Source organism: Dendrobates tinctorius, unplaced genomic scaffold (assembly GCF_039654945.1).
Source record: "Dendrobates tinctorius isolate UK_male_01 unplaced genomic scaffold, ASM3965494v1 ptg000103l, whole genome shotgun sequence".
Classification (NCBI taxonomy): domain Eukaryota; kingdom Metazoa; phylum Chordata; class Amphibia; order Anura; family Dendrobatidae; genus Dendrobates; species Dendrobates tinctorius.
In genome coordinates, this window is record NW_027361771.1 from 43,298,998 (window position 1) to 43,318,006 (window position 19,009).

The 19,009-nt window shown below is 46.5% G+C and overlaps 1 protein-coding gene across 2 annotated transcripts in view; it reads right to left on the minus strand.

Annotated features, from left to right (window-relative positions):
- Positions 1–14,577, minus strand: part of LOC141100111 (gastrula zinc finger protein XlCGF66.1-like) — a 39,083-nt gene extending 24,506 nt beyond the window's left edge. The window contains exon 1 of one of the 2 annotated variants that reach the window (XM_073588353.1): positions 14,398–14,577. In XM_073588353.1, coding sequence (XP_073444454.1) covers positions 14,398–14,454 — 57 coding nt within the window. In that variant the 5' untranslated portion in view covers positions 14,455–14,577. Of the gene's footprint in view, positions 1–14,394 lie in introns of both variants that reach the window. The other variant, XM_073588352.1, reaches the window with a different exon arrangement.
- Positions 14,578–19,009: the final 4,432 nt, after the last annotated feature.

Below are 19,009 nucleotides of genomic sequence, written 5' to 3' on the forward strand. Positions count from 1 at the left end.
TCCCCACCGTACACACACTATACCTATATAATACACTGTATATAGCTCTCCCCACTGTACACACACTATACCTATATAATACACTGTATATAGCTCTCCCCACCGTACACACACTATACCTATATAATACACTGTATACAGCTCTCCCCACCGTACACATACTATACCTATATAATACACTGTTTACAGCTCTCCCCACCGTACACACACTATACCTATATAATACACTGTATACAGCTCTCCCCACCGTACACACACTATACCTATATAATACACTGTATATAGCTCTCCCCACCATACACACACTATACCTATATAATACACTGTATACAGCTCTCCCCACCGTACACACACTATACCTATATAATACACTGTATGTAGCTCTCCCCACTGTACACACACTATACCTATATAATACACTGTATATAGCTCTCCCCACCGTACACACACTATACCTATATAATACACTGTATATAGCTCTCCCCACCGTACACACACTATACCTATATAATACACTGTATATAGCTCTCCCCACCGCACACACACTATACCTATATAATACACTGCATATAGCTCTCCCCACCGTACACACACTATACCTATATAATACACTGTATATAGCTCTCCCCACCGCACACACACTATACCTATATAATACACTGTATATAGCTCTCCCCACCGCATACACACTATACCTATATAATACACTGTATATAGCTCTCCCCACCATACACATACTATACCTATATAATACACTGTATATAGCTCTCCCCACTGCACACACTATACCTATATAATACACTGTATATAGCTCTCCCCACCGTACACACACTATACCTATATAATACACTGTATACAGCTCTCCCCACCGTACACACACTATACCTATATAATACACTGTATACAGCTCTCCCCACTGTACACACACTATACCTATATAATACACTGTATATAGCGCTCCCCACTGTACACACACTATACCTATATAATACACTGTATATAGCTTTCCCCACCGTACACACACTATACCTATATAATACACTGTATATAGCTCTCCCCACTGTAAACACACTATACCTATATAATACACTGTATATAGCTTTCCCCACCGTACACACACTATACCTATATAATACACTGTATATAGCTCTCCCCACTGTACACACACTATACCTATATAATACACTGTATATAGCTCTCCCCACTGTACACACACTATACCTATATAATACACTATATACAGCTCTCCCCACCGTACACACACTATACCTATATAATACACTGTATACAGCTCTCCCCACTGTACACACACTATACCTATATAATACACTGTATACAGCTCTCCCCACCGTACACACACTATACCTATATAATACACTGTATATAGCTCTCCCCACTGTACACACACTATACCTATATAATACACTGTATACAGCTCTCTCCACCGTACACACACTATACCTATATAATACACTGTATATAGCTCTCCCCACCGTACACACACTATACCTATATAATACACTGTATACAGCTCTCCCCACCGCACACACACTATACATATATAATACACTGTATATAGCTCTCCCAACCGTACACACACTATACCTATATAATACACTGTATACAGCTCTCCCCACTGTACACACACTATACCTATATAATACACTGTATATAGCGCTCCCCACTGTACACATACTATACCTACATAATACACTGTATACAGCTCTCCCCACCGCACACACACTATACATATACACTCACTGGCCACTTTATTAGGTACACCATGCTAGTAACGGGATGGACCCCCTTTTGCCTTCAGAACTGCCTCAATTCTTCGTGGCAGAGATTCAACAAGGTGCTGGAAGCATTCCTCAGAGATTTTGGACCATATTGACATGATGGCATCACACAGTTGGCGCAGATTTGTCGGCTGCACATCCCTGATGCGAATCTCCCGTTCCACCACATCCCAAAGATGCTCTATTGGATTGAGATCTTGTGACTGAGGAGGCCATTTGAGTACAGTAAACTCATTGTCATGTTCAAGAAACCAATCTGAGATGATTCGAGCTTTATGACATGGCGCATTATCCTGCTGAAAGTAGCCATCAGATGTTGGGTACATTGTGGTCATAAAGGGATGGACATGGTCAGCAACAATACTCAGGTAGGCTGTGGCGTTGCAACGATGCTCAATTGGTACCAAGGGGCCCAAAGAGTGCCCAGAAAAAATTCCCCACACCATGACACCACCACCACCAGCCTGAACCGTTGATACAAGGCAGGATGGATCCATGCTTTCATGTTGTTTACGCCAAATTCTGACCCTACCATCCGAATGTCGCAGCAGAAATCGAGACTCATCAGACCAGGCAACGTTTTTCCAATCTTCTACTGTCCAATTTCGATGAGCTTGTGCAAATTGTAGCCTCAGTTTCCTGTTCTTAGCTGAGAGGAGTGGTACCCAGTGTGGTCTTCTGCTGCTGTAGCCCATCTGCCTCAAAGTTCGACGCACTGTGCGTTCAGAGATGCTCTTCTGCCTACCTTGGTTGTAACGGGTGGCAATTTGAGTCACTGTTGCCTTTCTATCAGCTCGAACCAGTCTGCCCATTCTCCTCTGACCTCTGGCATCAACATGGCATTTCCGGCCACAGAACTGCCGCTCACTGGATTTTTTTTCTTTTTCGGACCATTCTCTGTAAACCCTAGAGATGGTTGTGCGTGAAAATCCCAGTAGATCAGCAGTTTCTGAAATACTCAGACCAGCCCTTCTGGCACCAACAATCATGCCACGTTCAAAGGCACTCAAATCACCTTTCTTCCCCATACTGATGCTCGGTTTGAACTGCAGGAGATTGTCTTGACCATGTCTACATGCCTAAATGCACTGAGTTGCCGCCATGTGATTGGCTGATTAGAAATTAAGTCTTAACACACAGTTGGACAGGTGTACCTAATAAAGTGGCCAGTGAGTGTATAATACACTGTATATAGCTCTCCCCACCGTACACACACTATACCTATATAATACACTGTATACAGCTCTCCCCACGGCACACACACTATACCTATATAATACACTGTATACAGCTCTCCCCACTGTACACACACTATACCTATATAATACACTGTATATAGCTCTCCCCACTGTACACACACTATACCTATATAATACACTATATACAGCTCTCCCCACCGTACACACACTATACCTATATAATACACTGTATACAGCTCTCCCCACTGTACACACACTATACCTATATAATACACTGTATACAGCTCTCCCCACCGTACACACACTATACCTATATAATACACTGTATATAGCTCTCCCCACTGTACACACACTATACCTATATAATACACTGTATACAGCTCTCTCCACCGTACACACACTATACCTATATAATACACTGTATATAGCTCTCCCCACCGTACACACACTATACCTATATAATACACTGTATACAGCTCTCCCCACCGCACACACACTATACATATATAATACACTGTATATAGCTCTCCCAACCGTACACACACTATACCTATATAATACACTGTATACAGCTCTCCCCACTGTACACACACTATACCTATATAATACACTGTATATAGCGCTCCCCACTGTACACATACTATACCTACATAATACACTGTATACAGCTCTCCCCACCGCACACACACTATACATATACACTCACTGGCCACTTTATTAGGTACACCATGCTAGTAACGGGATGGACCCCCTTTTGCCTTCAGAACTGCCTCAATTCTTCGTGGCAGAGATTCAACAAGGTGCTGGAAGCATTCCTCAGAGATTTTGGACCATATTGACATGATGGCATCACACAGTTGGCGCAGATTTGTCGGCTGCACATCCCTGATGCGAATCTCCCGTTCCACCACATCCCAAAGATGCTCTATTGGATTGAGATCTTGTGACTGAGGAGGCCATTTGAGTACAGTAAACTCATTGTCATGTTCAAGAAACCAATCTGAGATGATTCGAGCTTTATGACATGGCGCATTATCCTGCTGAAAGTAGCCATCAGATGTTGGGTACATTGTGGTCATAAAGGGATGGACATGGTCAGCAACAATACTCAGGTAGGCTGTGGCGTTGCAACGATGCTCAATTGGTACCAAGGGGCCCAAAGAGTGCCCAGAAAAAATTCCCCACACCATGACACCACCACCACCAGCCTGAACCGTTGATACAAGGCAGGATGGATCCATGCTTTCATGTTGTTTACGCCAAATTCTGACCCTACCATCCGAATGTCGCAGCAGAAATCGAGACTCATCAGACCAGGCAACGTTTTTCCAATCTTCTACTGTCCAATTTCGATGAGCTTGTGCAAATTGTAGCCTCAGTTTCCTGTTCTTAGCTGAGAGGAGTGGTACCCAGTGTGGTCTTCTGCTGCTGTAGCCCATCTGCCTCAAAGTTCGACGCACTGTGCGTTCAGAGATGCTCTTCTGCCTACCTTGGTTGTAACGGGTGGCAATTTGAGTCACTGTTGCCTTTCTATCAGCTCGAACCAGTCTGCCCATTCTCCTCTGACCTCTGGCATCAACATGGCATTTCCGGCCACAGAACTGCCGCTCACTGGATTTTTTTTCTTTTTCGGACCATTCTCTGTAAACCCTAGAGATGGTTGTGCGTGAAAATCCCAGTAGATCAGCAGTTTCTGAAATACTCAGACCAGCCCTTCTGGCACCAACAATCATGCCACGTTCAAAGGCACTCAAATCACCTTTCTTCCCCATACTGATGCTCGGTTTGAACTGCAGGAGATTGTCTTGACCATGTCTACATGCCTAAATGCACTGAGTTGCCGCCATGTGATTGGCTGATTAGAAATTAAGTCTTAACACACAGTTGGACAGGTGTACCTAATAAAGTGGCCAGTGAGTGTATAATACACTGTATATAGCTCTCCCCACCGTACACACACTATACCTATATAATACACTGTATATAGCTCTCCCCACTGTACACACACTATACCTATATAATACACTGTATATAGCTCTCCCCACTGTACACACACTATACCTATATAATACACTGTATATAACTCTCCCCACTGTACACACACTATACCTATATAAAACATTGTATATAGCTCTCCCCACCGTACACACACTATACCTATATAATACACTGTATATAGCTCTCCCCACTGTACACACACTATACCTATATAATACACTGTATATAGCTCTCCCCACTGTACACACACTATACCTATATAATACACTGTATATAGCTCTCCCCACTGTACACACTATACCTATATAATACACTGTATACAGCTCTCCCCACTGTACACACACTATACCTATATAATACACTGCATACAGCTCTCCCCACTGTACACACACTATACCTATATAATACACTGTATATAGCTCTTCCCACCGTACACACACTATACCTATATAATACACTGTATATAGCTCTCCCCACCGTACACACACTATACCTATATAATACACTGTATATAGCTCTCCCCACCGTACACACACTATACCTATATAATACACTGTATACAGCTCTCCCCACCGCACACACACTATACCTATATAATACACTGTATACAGCTCTCCCCACCGTACACACACTATACCTATATATTACACTGTATATAGCTCTCCGCACCGTACACACTATACCTATATAATACACTGTATATAGCTCTCCCCACTGTACACATACTATACCTATATATTACACTGTATATAGCTCTCCCCACTGTACACACACTATACCTATATAATATACTGTATATAGCTCTCCCCACTGTACAAACACTATACCTATATAATACACTGTATATAGCTCTCCCCACTGTACACACACTATACCTATATAATACACTGTATACAGCTCTCCCCACTGTACACACACTATACCTATATAATACACTGTATATAGCTCTCCCCACTGTACACACTTTATACCTATATAATACACTGTATACAGCTCTCCCCACTGTACACACACTATACATATATAATACACTGTATATAGCTCTCCCCACCGTACACACACTATACCTATATAATACACTGTATATAGCTCTCCCCACCGTACACACACTATACCTATATAATACACTGTATATAGCTCTCCCCACTGTACACACACTATACCTATATAATACACTGTATACAGCTCTCCCCACTGTACACACACTATACCTATATAATACACTGTATATAGCTCTCCCCACCGTACACACACTATACCTATATAATACACTGTATATAGCTCTCCCCACCGTACACACACTATACCTATATAATACACTGTATATAGCTCTCCCCACCGTACACACACTATACCTATATAATACACTGTATACAGCTCTCCCCACCGTACACACACTATACCTATAGAATACACTGTATACAGCTCTCCCCACCGTACACACACTATACCTATAGAATACACTGTATACAGCTCTCCCCACCGTACACACACTATACCTATATAATACACTGTATATAGCTCTCCCCACTGTACACACACTATACCTATATAATACACTGTATACAGCTCTCCCCACTGTACACACACTATACCTATATAATGCACTGTATATAGCTCTCCCCACCGTACACACACTATACCTATATAATACACTGTATATAGCTCTCCCCACCGTACACACACTATACCTATATAATACACTGTATATAGCTCTCCGCACTGTACACACACTATACCTACAGTGCCTACAAGTAGTATTCAACCCCCTGCAGATTTAGCAGGTTTGATAAGATGCAAATAAGTTAGAGCCTTCAAACTTCACACAAGAGCAGGATTTATTAACAGATGCATAAATCTTACAAACCAAAAAGTTATGTTGCTCAGTTAAATTTTAATAAATTTTAAACATAAAAGTGTGGGTCAATTATTATTCAACCCCTAGGTTTAATATTTTGTGGAATAACCCTTGTTTGCAATTACAGCTAATAATCGTCTTTTATAAGACCTGATCAGGCCGGCACAAGTCTCTGGAGTTATCTTGGCCCACTCCTCCATGCAGATCTTCTCCAAGTTATCTAGGTTCTTTGGGTGTCTCATGTGGACTTTAATCTTGAGCTTCTTCCACAAGTTTTCAATTGGGTTAAGGTCAGGAGACTGACTAGGCCACTCCAATACCTTGATTTTTTGCCTCTTGAACCAGGCCTTGGTTTTCTTGGCTGTGTGCTTTGGGTCATTGTCTTGTTGAAAGATGAAATGACGACCCATCTTAAGATCCTTGATGGAGGAGCGGAGGTTCTTGGCCAAAATCTCCAGGTAGGCCGTGCTATCCATCTTCCCATGGATGCGGACCAGATGGCCAGGCCCCTTGGCTGAGAAACAGCCCCACAGCATGATGCTGCCACCACCATGCTTGACTGCAGGGATGGTATTCTTGGGGTCGTATGCAGTGCCATCCAGTCTCCAAACGTCACGTGTGTGGTTGGCACCAAAGATCTCGATCTTGGTCTCATCAGACCAGAGAACCTTGAACCAGTCTGTCTCAGAGTCCTCCAAGTGATCATGAGCAAACTGTAGACGAGCCTTGACATGACGCTTTGAAAGTAAAGGTACCTTACGGGCTCGTCTGGAACGGAGACCATTGCGGTGGAGTACGTTACTTATGGTATTGACTGAAACCAATGTCCCCACTGCCATGAGATCTTCCCGGAGCTCCTTCCTTGTTGTCCTTGGGTTAGCCTTGACTCTTCGGACAAGCCTGGCCTCGGCACGGGAGGAAACTTTCAAAGGCTGTCCAGGCCGTGGAAGGCTAACAGTAGTTCCATAAGCCTTCCACTTCCGGATGATGCTCCCAACAGTGGAGACAGGTAGGCCCAACTCCTTGGAAAGGGTTTTGTACCCCTTGCCAGCCTTGTGACCCTCCACGATCTTGTCTCTGATGGCCTTGGAATGCTCCTTTGTCTTTCCCATGTTGACCATGTATGAGTGCTGTTCACAAGTTTGGGGAGGGTCTTAAATAGTCAGAAAAGGCTGGAAAAAGAGATAATTAATCCAAACATGTGAAGCTCATTGTTCTTTGTGCCTGAAATACTTCTTAATACTTTAGGGGAACCAAACAGAATTCTGGTGGTTTGAGGGGTTGAATAATAAATGACCCTCTGAATAAACTTTTCACAATTTAAAAAAAAATTTAACAAAGAAATAACATTCTTTTTTGCTGCAGTGCATTTCACACTTCCAGGCTGATCTACAGTCCAAATGTCACAATGCCAAGTTAATTCCGAATGTGTAAACCTGCTAAATCTGCAGGGGGTTGAATACTACTTGTAGGCACTGTATATAATACACTGTATACAGCTCTCCCCACCGTACACACACTATACCTATGTAATACACTGTATACAGCTCTCCTCACTGTACACACACTATACCTATATAATACACTGTATACAGCTCTCCCCACTGTACACACACTATACCTATATAATACACTGTATACAGCTCTCCCCACCGTACACACACTATACCTATATAATACACTGTATATAGCTCTCCCCACTGTACACACTATACCTATGTAATACACTGTATACAGCTCTCCCCACTGTACACACACTATACCTATATAATACACTGTATACAGCTCTCCCCACTGTACACACACTATACCTATATAATACACTGTATATAGCTCTCCCCACCGTACACACACTATACCTATATAATACACTGTATATAGCTCTCCCCACCGTACACACACTATACCTATATAATACACTGTATACAGCTCTCCCCACTGTACACACACTATACCTATATAATACACTGTATATAGCTCTCCCCACCGTACACACACTATACCTATATAATACACTGTATATAGCTCTCCCCACCGTACACACACTATACCTATATAATACACTGTATACAGCTCTCCCCACCGTACACACACTATACCTATAGAATACACTGTATACAGCTCTCCCCACCGTACACACACTATACCTATATAATACACTGTATACAGCTCTCCCCACCGTACACACACTATACCTATATAATACACTGTATACAGCTCTCCCCACCGTACACACACTATACCTATATAATACACTGTATATAGCTCTCCCCACCGTACACACACTATACCTATATAATACACTGTATACAGCTCTCCCCACCGTACACACACTATACCTATAGAATACACTGTATACAGCTCTCCCCACCGTACACACACTATACCTATATAATACACTGTATACAGCTCTCCCCACCGTACACACACTATACCTATATAATACACTGTATATAGCTCTCCCCACTGTACACACACTATACCTATATAATACACTGTATACAGCTCTCCCCACTGTACACACACTATACCTATATAATACACTGTATATAGCTCTCCCCACCGTACACACACTATACCTATATAATACACTGTATACAGCTCTCCCCACCGTACACACACTATACCTATATAATACACTGTATACAGCTCTCCCCACTGTACACACACTATACCTATATAATACACTGTATACAGCTCTCCCCACTGTACACACACTATACCTATATAATACACTGTATACAGCTCTCCCCACCGTACACACACTATACCTATATAATACACTGTATACAGCTCTCCCCACCGTACACACACTATACCTATATAATACACTGTATACAGCTCTCCCCACCGTACACACACTATACCTATATAATACACTGTATACAGCTCTCCCCACTGTACACACACTATATCTATATAATACACTGTATACAGCTCTCCCCACCGTACACACACTATACCTATATAATACACTGTATACAGCTCTCCCCACCGTACACACACTATACCTATATAATACACTGTATACAGCTCTCCCCACCGTACACACACTATACCTATATAATACACTGTATATAGCTCTCCCCACTGTACACACACTATACCTATATAATACACTGTATACAGCTCTCCCCACCGTACACACACTATACCTATATAATACACTGTATACAGCTCTCCCCACCGTACACACACTATACCTATATAATACACTGTATACAGCTCTCCCCACCGTACACACACTATACCTATATAATACACTGTATACAGCTCTCCCCACCGTACACACACTATACCTATATAATACACTGTATACAGCTCTCCCCACTGTACACACACTATACCTATATAATACACTGTATACAGCTCTCCCCACTGTACACACACTATACCTATATAATACACTGTATACAGCTCTCCCCACTGTACACACACTATACCTATATAATACACTGTATATAGCTCTCCCCACCGTACACACACTATACCTATATAATACACTGTATACAGCTCTCCCCACCGTACACACACTATACCTATATAATACACTGTATACAGCTCTCCCCACCGTACACACACTATACCTATATAATACACTGTATACAGCTCTCCCCACCGTACACACACTATACCTATATAATACACTGTATACAGCTCTCCCCACTGTACACACACTATACCTATATAATACACTGTATACAGCTCTCCCCACCGTACACACACTATACCTATATAATACACTGTATACAGCTCTCCCCACTGTACACACACTATACCTATATAATACACTGTATATAGCTCTCCCCACCGTACACACACTATACCTATATAATACACTGTATATAGCTCTCCCCACCGTACACACACTATACCTATATAATACACTGTATACAGCTCTCCCCACTGTACACACACTATACCTATATAATACACTGTATACAGCTCTCCCCACTGTACACACACTATACCTATATATTACACTGTATATAGCTCTCCCCACCGTACACACACTATACCTATATAATACACTGTATATAGCTCTCCCCACCGTACACACACTATACCTATATAATACACTGTATATAGCTCTCCCCACTGTACACACACTATACCTATATAATACACTGTATACAGCTCTCCCCACCGTACACACACTATACCTATATAATACACTGTATATAGCTCTCCCCACCGTACACACACTATACCTATATATTACACTGTATATAGCTCTCCCCACCGTACACACACTATACCTATATAATACACTGTATATAGCTCTCCCCACCGTACACACACTATACCTATATAATACACTGTATATAGCTCTCCCCACTGTACACACACTATACCTATATAATACACTGTATACAGCTCTCCCCACTGTACACACAAGATTCAAGATTCAAGATTCAAAGAAGCTTTATTGGCAGGACTAAATACACATTAGTTTTGCCAAAGCAGGTGTACAGAAGGGAATAGGGATAGGGACTGTAGGGATGTTGGGAAGGGGCTGTAGGAAAGGTGGATGGGGCAGATCCAGGTTGGGGCTATAGAAGTCCATGGCATAGGGAAGGTGGATGGCGGCATGGGGGCAGATCCAGGATGAGGCTATAGAAGTCCATGGCATAGGGAAGGTGGATGGGGGATTGGGGCATATCCAGGGTGGGTGCCATAGAAGTCCATGGCATATCAGAGTTCTCTTTCTCGCAGTCTATGGCATTCGTTCACATATTGCGCTGCTATCTCCACTGCTCTCTCTTCTTCCCCCAGCAGGATGTATGCTTTCTCTTCCTCCTTCAAGGTGGTGAAATCCGGGAAGAGATGTGAGAGTCTCCTGAAGTGAGTGTCCCTCACTGCTGAGTACTTGGAGCAGTGTAGCAGGAAGTGGGTCTCATCCTCCAGGGCCTCCTGGTCACAGTGTTGGCACAGTCTTTCCTCCCTGGGCTTGTAGCTCTGCCTGTGTCGGCCGGATTCGATGGCCAGACTGTGGGCACTGAGTCTATACCGGCTCAGGATCTTGCGGTCTTTGGGGTCCTGGAGTTTCTCCAGGTATGGAGCCAGTCTGTAGTCTCTCTGTAGACTCTGGTACATGGTCAGTTTCTGTGAGCTGATGATGTCGTTCTTCCAGTCACTTACGTACCTCTCCTGGCCTTCGTCTACCATCTTCCTGATTCCGGCTTTTGTCAGGTTGTTGTGATTGGTTTTCTGGTCAGGTTGGGTTTGGGTGAGCTGTTCCGAGGGTCCTGGTTTTTCTGTTTCCCCTACATGTGTCAGGGCTTTATGGTGATGGGAGCTTGGATTGCTCCTACGTAGGTGAGCCCGGAATGACAGTGCCCTCTTTAGAACCGTTAGGTGTAGAGGGAATCTGCCCAGCTCGGCCCGGCAAGCACTGTTGGAGGTGCTCCGATGGACTTGGAGAAGGTGCTTGCAGAATTCCACACACTATACCTATATAATACACTGTATATAGCTCTCCCCACCGTACACACACTATACCTATATATTACACTGTATATAGCTCTCCCCACCGTACACACACTATACCTATATAATACACTGTATATAGCTCTCCCCACCGTACACACACTATACCTATATAATACACTGTATATAGCTCTCCCCACCGTACACACACTATACCTATATAATACACTGTATACAGCTCTCCCCACCGTACACACACTATACCTATATAATACACTGTATATAGCTCTCCCCACCGTACACACACTATACCTATATAATACACTGTATATAGCTCTCCCCACTGTACACACACTATACCTATATAATACACTGTATACAGCTCTCCCCACTGTACACACACTATACCTATATAATACACTGTATATAGCTCTCCCCACCGTACACACACTATACCTATATAATACACTGTATATAGCTCTCCCCACTGTACACACACTATACCTATATAATACACTGTATACAGCTCTCCCCACTGTACACACACTATACCTATATAATACACTGTATATAGCTCTCCCCACTGTACACACACTATACCTATATAATACACTGTATATAGCTCTCCCCACTGTACACACACTATACCTATATAATACACTGTATATAGCTCTCCCCACTGTACACACACTATACCTATAGAATACACTGTATACAGCTCTCCCCACCGTACACACACTATACCTATATAATACAGTGTATATAGCTCTCCCCACCGTACACACACTATACCTATATAATACACTGTATACAGCTCTCCCCACCGTACACACACTATACCTATATAATACACTGTATACAGCTCTCCCCACTGTACACACACTATACCTATATAATACACTGTATACAGCTCTCCCCACCGTACACACACTATACCTATATAATACACTGTATACAGCTCTCCCCACTGTACACACACTATACCTATATAATACACTGTATACAGCTCTCCCCACTGTACACATACTATACCTATATAATACACTGTATATAGCTCTCCCCACTGTACACACACTATACCTATATAATACACTGTATATAGCTCTCCCCACTGTACACACACTATACCTATATATTACACTGTATACAGCTCTCCCCACTGTACACACACTATACCTATATAATACACTGTATATAGCTCTCCCCACTGTACACACACTATACCTATATAATACACTGTATATAGCTCTCCCCACCGTACACACACTATACCTATATAATACACTGTATATAGCTCTCCCCACCGTACACACACTATACCTATATAATACACTGTATATAGCTCTCCCCACCGTACACACACTATACCTATATAATACACTGTATATAGCTCTCCCCACTGTACACACACTATACCTATATATTACACTGTATACAGCTCTCCCCACTGTACACACACTATACCTATATAATACACTGTATATAGCTCTCCCCACTGTACACACACTATACCTATAGAATACACTGTATACAGCTCTCCCCACCGTACACACACTATACCTATATAATACACTGTATACAGCTCTCCCCACTGTACACACACTATACCTATATAATACACTGTATACAGCTCTCCCCACTGTACACACACTATACCTATATAATACACTGTATATAGCTCTCCCCACTGTACACATACTATACCTATATAATACACTGTATATAGCTCTCCCTACAGTACACACACTATACCTATATAATACACTGTATATAGCTCTCCCCACCATACAATGCCCATATAATATACTGTATATAGCTCTCCCCACTGTACACACACTATACCTATATAATACACTGTATATAGCTCTCCCCACTGTACACATACTATACCTATATAATACACTGTATATAGCTCTCCCCACTGTACACACACTATACCTATATAATACACTGTATACAGCTCTCCCCACTGTACACACACTATACCTATATAATACACTGTATATAGCTCTCCCCACTGTACACATACTATACCTATATAAAACATTGTATATAGCGCTCCCGTATTTGGGGGACACGTGACCACAGCACCATATGACGCTACACTTACTACCTGCAGGAGCAGCAGCCTCCACAGATGAGCATAGCGCAGGAAGGAAACGCTTCGCATGGAATTCTGGGATGGAAAGTTTAGAGAGCACGATCACATGACCTGGGCAGTCACATGGTCGGGAGGGCGTCACGTCAGATGTGGTCTGTATCCCTCGTTTAGACGTTTGGTTTACCAGGCGTGTGACAGTGAGCAGCAGGCTCCTTCCCGTCAGCTCTGTCACATAGCGCGGTCATTACAAAAGGGAACATGGATGGCTGACTGCACGGCTGCTCCAGCGGGACCAAGCTACTGCAAGCGACTCCTTGCTGTAGCTGATTAGGAGCAAGGAGCAGTCACAATGTGAAGGATGGTAACATGGACGTTTACTCACTGACAGCTATATTTATATCTACACTGCCCCCCCATGCACACTGCCCCCCAAATGCACACTACACCTCTCCCACACTACACTGCCCCCCCATGCACACTACACCTCTCCCACACTACACTGCCCCCCCCATGCACACTACACCTCTCCCACACTACACTGCCCCCCCCCATGCACACTACACCTCTCCCACACTACACTGCCCCCCCATGCACACTACACCTCTCCCACACTACACTGCCCCCCCATGCACACTACACCTCTCCCACACTACACTGCCCCCCCCATGCACACTACACCTCTCCCACACTACACTGCCCCCCCCATGCACACTACACCTCTCCCACACTACACTGCCCCCCCCCATGCACACTACACCTCTCCCACACTACACTGCCCCCCCATGCACACTACACCTCTCCCACACTACACTGCCCCCCCATGCACACTACACCTCTCCCACACTACACTGCCCCCCCCATGCACACACCTCTCCCACACTACACTGCCCCCCCCCCATGCACACTACACCTCTCCCACACTACACTGCCCCCCCCATGCACACTACACCTCTCCCACACTACACTGCCCCCCCATGCACACTACACCTCTCCCACACTACACTGCCCCTCCCCAAATGCACACTGCCCCCCAAATGCACACACCTCTCACACTACACTGCCCCCCCATGCATACTACACCTCTCCCACACTACACTGCCCCCCCCATGCACACTACACCTCTCCCACACTACACTGCCCCCCCATGCACACTACACCTCTCCCACACTACACTGCCCCCCCCATGCACACTACACCTCTCCCACACTACACTGCCCCCCCATGCACACTACACCTCTCCCACACTACACTGCCCCCCCCATGCACACTACACCTCTCCCACACTACACTGCCCCCCCATGCACACTACACCTCTCCCACACTACACTGCCCCCCCATGCACACTACACCTCTCCCACACTACACTGCCCCCCCATGCACACTACACCTCTCCCACACTACACTGCCCCCCCCCATGCACACTACACCTCTCCCACACTACACTGCCCCCCCCCATGCACACTACACCTCTCCCACACTACACTGCCCCCCCCCATGCACACTACACCTCTCCCACACTACACTGCCCCCCCCATGCACACTACACCTCTCCCACACTACACTGCCCCCCCCATGCACACTACACCTCTCCCACACTACACTGCCCCCCCATGCACACTACACCTCTCCCACACTACACTGCCCCCCCCATGCACACTACACCTCTCCCACACTACACTGCCCCCCCCATGCACACTACACCTCTCCCACACTACACTGCCCCCCCCATGCACACTGCCCCCCCATGCACACTACACCTCTCCCACACTACACTGCCCCCCCATGCACACTACACCTCTCCCACACTACACTGCCCCCCCATGCACACTACACCTCTCCCACACTACACTGCCCCCCCATGCACACTACACCTCTCCCACACTACACTGCCCCCCCATGCACACTACACCTCTCCCACACTACACTGCCCCCCCATGCACACTACACCTCTCCCACACTACACTGCCCCCCCCATGCACACACCTCTCCCACACTACACTGCCCCCCCCATGCACACTACACCTCTCCCACACTACACTGCCCCCCCATGCACACTACACCTCTCCCACACTACACTGCCCCCCCATGCACACTACACCTCTCCCACACTACACTGCCCCTCCCCAAATGCACACTGCCCCCCAAATGCACACACCTCTCACACTACACTGCCCCCCCATGCATACTACACCTCTCCCACACTACACTGCCCCCCCCATGCACACTACACCTCTCCCACACTACACTGCCCCCCCATGCACACTACACCTCTCCCACACTACACTGCCCCCCCCATGCACACTACACCTCTCCCACACTACACTGCCCCCCCATGCACACTGCACCTCTCCCACACTACACTGCCCCCCCATGCACACTACACCTCTCCCACACTACACTGCCCCCCCATGCACACTACACCTCTCCCACACTACACTGCCCCCCCATGCACACTACACCTCTCCCACACTACACTGCCCCTCCCCAAATGCACACTGCCCCCCAAATGCACACACCTCTCCCACACTACACTGCCCCCCCATGCACACTACACCTCTCCCACACTACACTGCCCCCCCATGCACACTACAACTCTCCCACACTACACTGCCCCCCCATGCACACTACACCTCTCCCACACTACACTTCCCCCCCATGCACACTACACCTCTCCCACACTACACTGCCCCCCCAAATGCACACTACACCTCTCCCACACTACACTGCCCCCCCAAATGCACACTACACCTCTCCCACACTACACTGCCCCCCCAAATGCACACTACACCTCTCCCACACTACACTGCCCCCCCATGCACACTACACCTCTCCCACACTACACTGCCCCCCCATGCACACTACACCTCTCCCACACTACACTGCCCCCCCAAATGCACACTACACCTCTCCCACACTACACTGCCCCCCCAAATGCACACTACACCTCTCCCACACTACACTGCCCCCCCAAATGCACACTACACCTCTCCCACACTACACTGCCCCCCCAAATGCACACTACACCTCTCCCACACTACACTGCCCCCCCATGCACACTACACCTCTCCCACACTACACTGCCCCCCCATGCACACTACACCTCTCCCACACTACACTGCCCACCCAAATGCACACTACACCTCTCCCACACTACACTGCCCCCCCATGCACACTACACCTCTCCCACACTACGCTGCCCACCCAAATGCACATTACACCTCTCCCACACTACACTGCCCCCCCAAATGCACACTACACTGCCCCCCCATGCTCACTACACCTCTCCCACACTACACTGCCCCCCCAAATGCACACTACACCTCTCCCACACTACACTGCCCCCCCAAATGCACACTACACCTCTCCCACACTACACTGCCCCCCCATGCACACTACACCTCTCCCACACTACACTGCCCCCCCATGCACACTACACCTCTCCCACACTACACTGCCCCCCCATGCACACTACACCTCTCCCACACTACACTGCCCCCCCATGCACACTACACCTCTCCCACACTACACTGCCCCCCCATGCACACTACACCTCTCCCACACTACACTGCCCCCCCATGCACACTACACCTCTCCCACACTACACTGCCCCCCCATGCACACTACACCTCTCCCACACTACACTGCCCCCCCATGCACACTACACCTCTCCCACACTACACTGCCCCCCCAAATGCACACTACACCTCTCCCACACTACACTGCCCCCCCAAATGCACACTACACCTCTCCCACACTACACTGCCCCCCCAAATGCACACTACACCTCTCCCACACTACACTGCCCCCCCAAATGCACACTACACTGCCCCCCCATGCACACTACACCTCTCCCACACTACACTGCCCCCCCATGCACACACCTCTCCCACACTACACTGCCCCCCCATGCACACACCTCTCCCACACTACACTGCCCCCCCATGCACACACCTCTCCCACACTACACTGCCCCCCCATGCACACACCTCTCCCACACTACACTGCCCCCCCATGCACACACCTCTCCCACACTACACTGTCCCCCCAAATGCACACTACACCTCTCCCACACTACACTGCCCCCCAAATGCACACTACACCTCTCCCACACTACACTGCCCCCCAAATGCACACTGCCCCCCAAATGCACACTACACCTCTCCCACACTACACTGCCCCCCCATGCACACACCTCTCCCACACTACACTGTCCCCCCATGCACACTACACCTCTCCCACACTACACTGTCCCCCCAAATGCACACTACACCTCTCCCACATTACACTGCCCCCCAAATGCACAATACACCTCTCCCACACTGCACCACCAAATGCACACTTCACCTCTCCCACACTGCACCACCAAATGCACACTACACCTCTCCCACACTACACTGCCCCCCCAAATGCACACTACACCTCTCCCACACTACTCTGCCCCCCAAATGCACACTACACCTCTCCCACACTACTCTGCCCCCCAAATGCCCTCTATACCTCTCCCACACTACACTGCCCCTCCCCAAATGCACACTACACCTCTCTCACACTACACTGCCCCTCCCCCAAATGCACACTACACCTCTCCCTCACTACTCTGCCCCCCAAATGCACACTACACCTC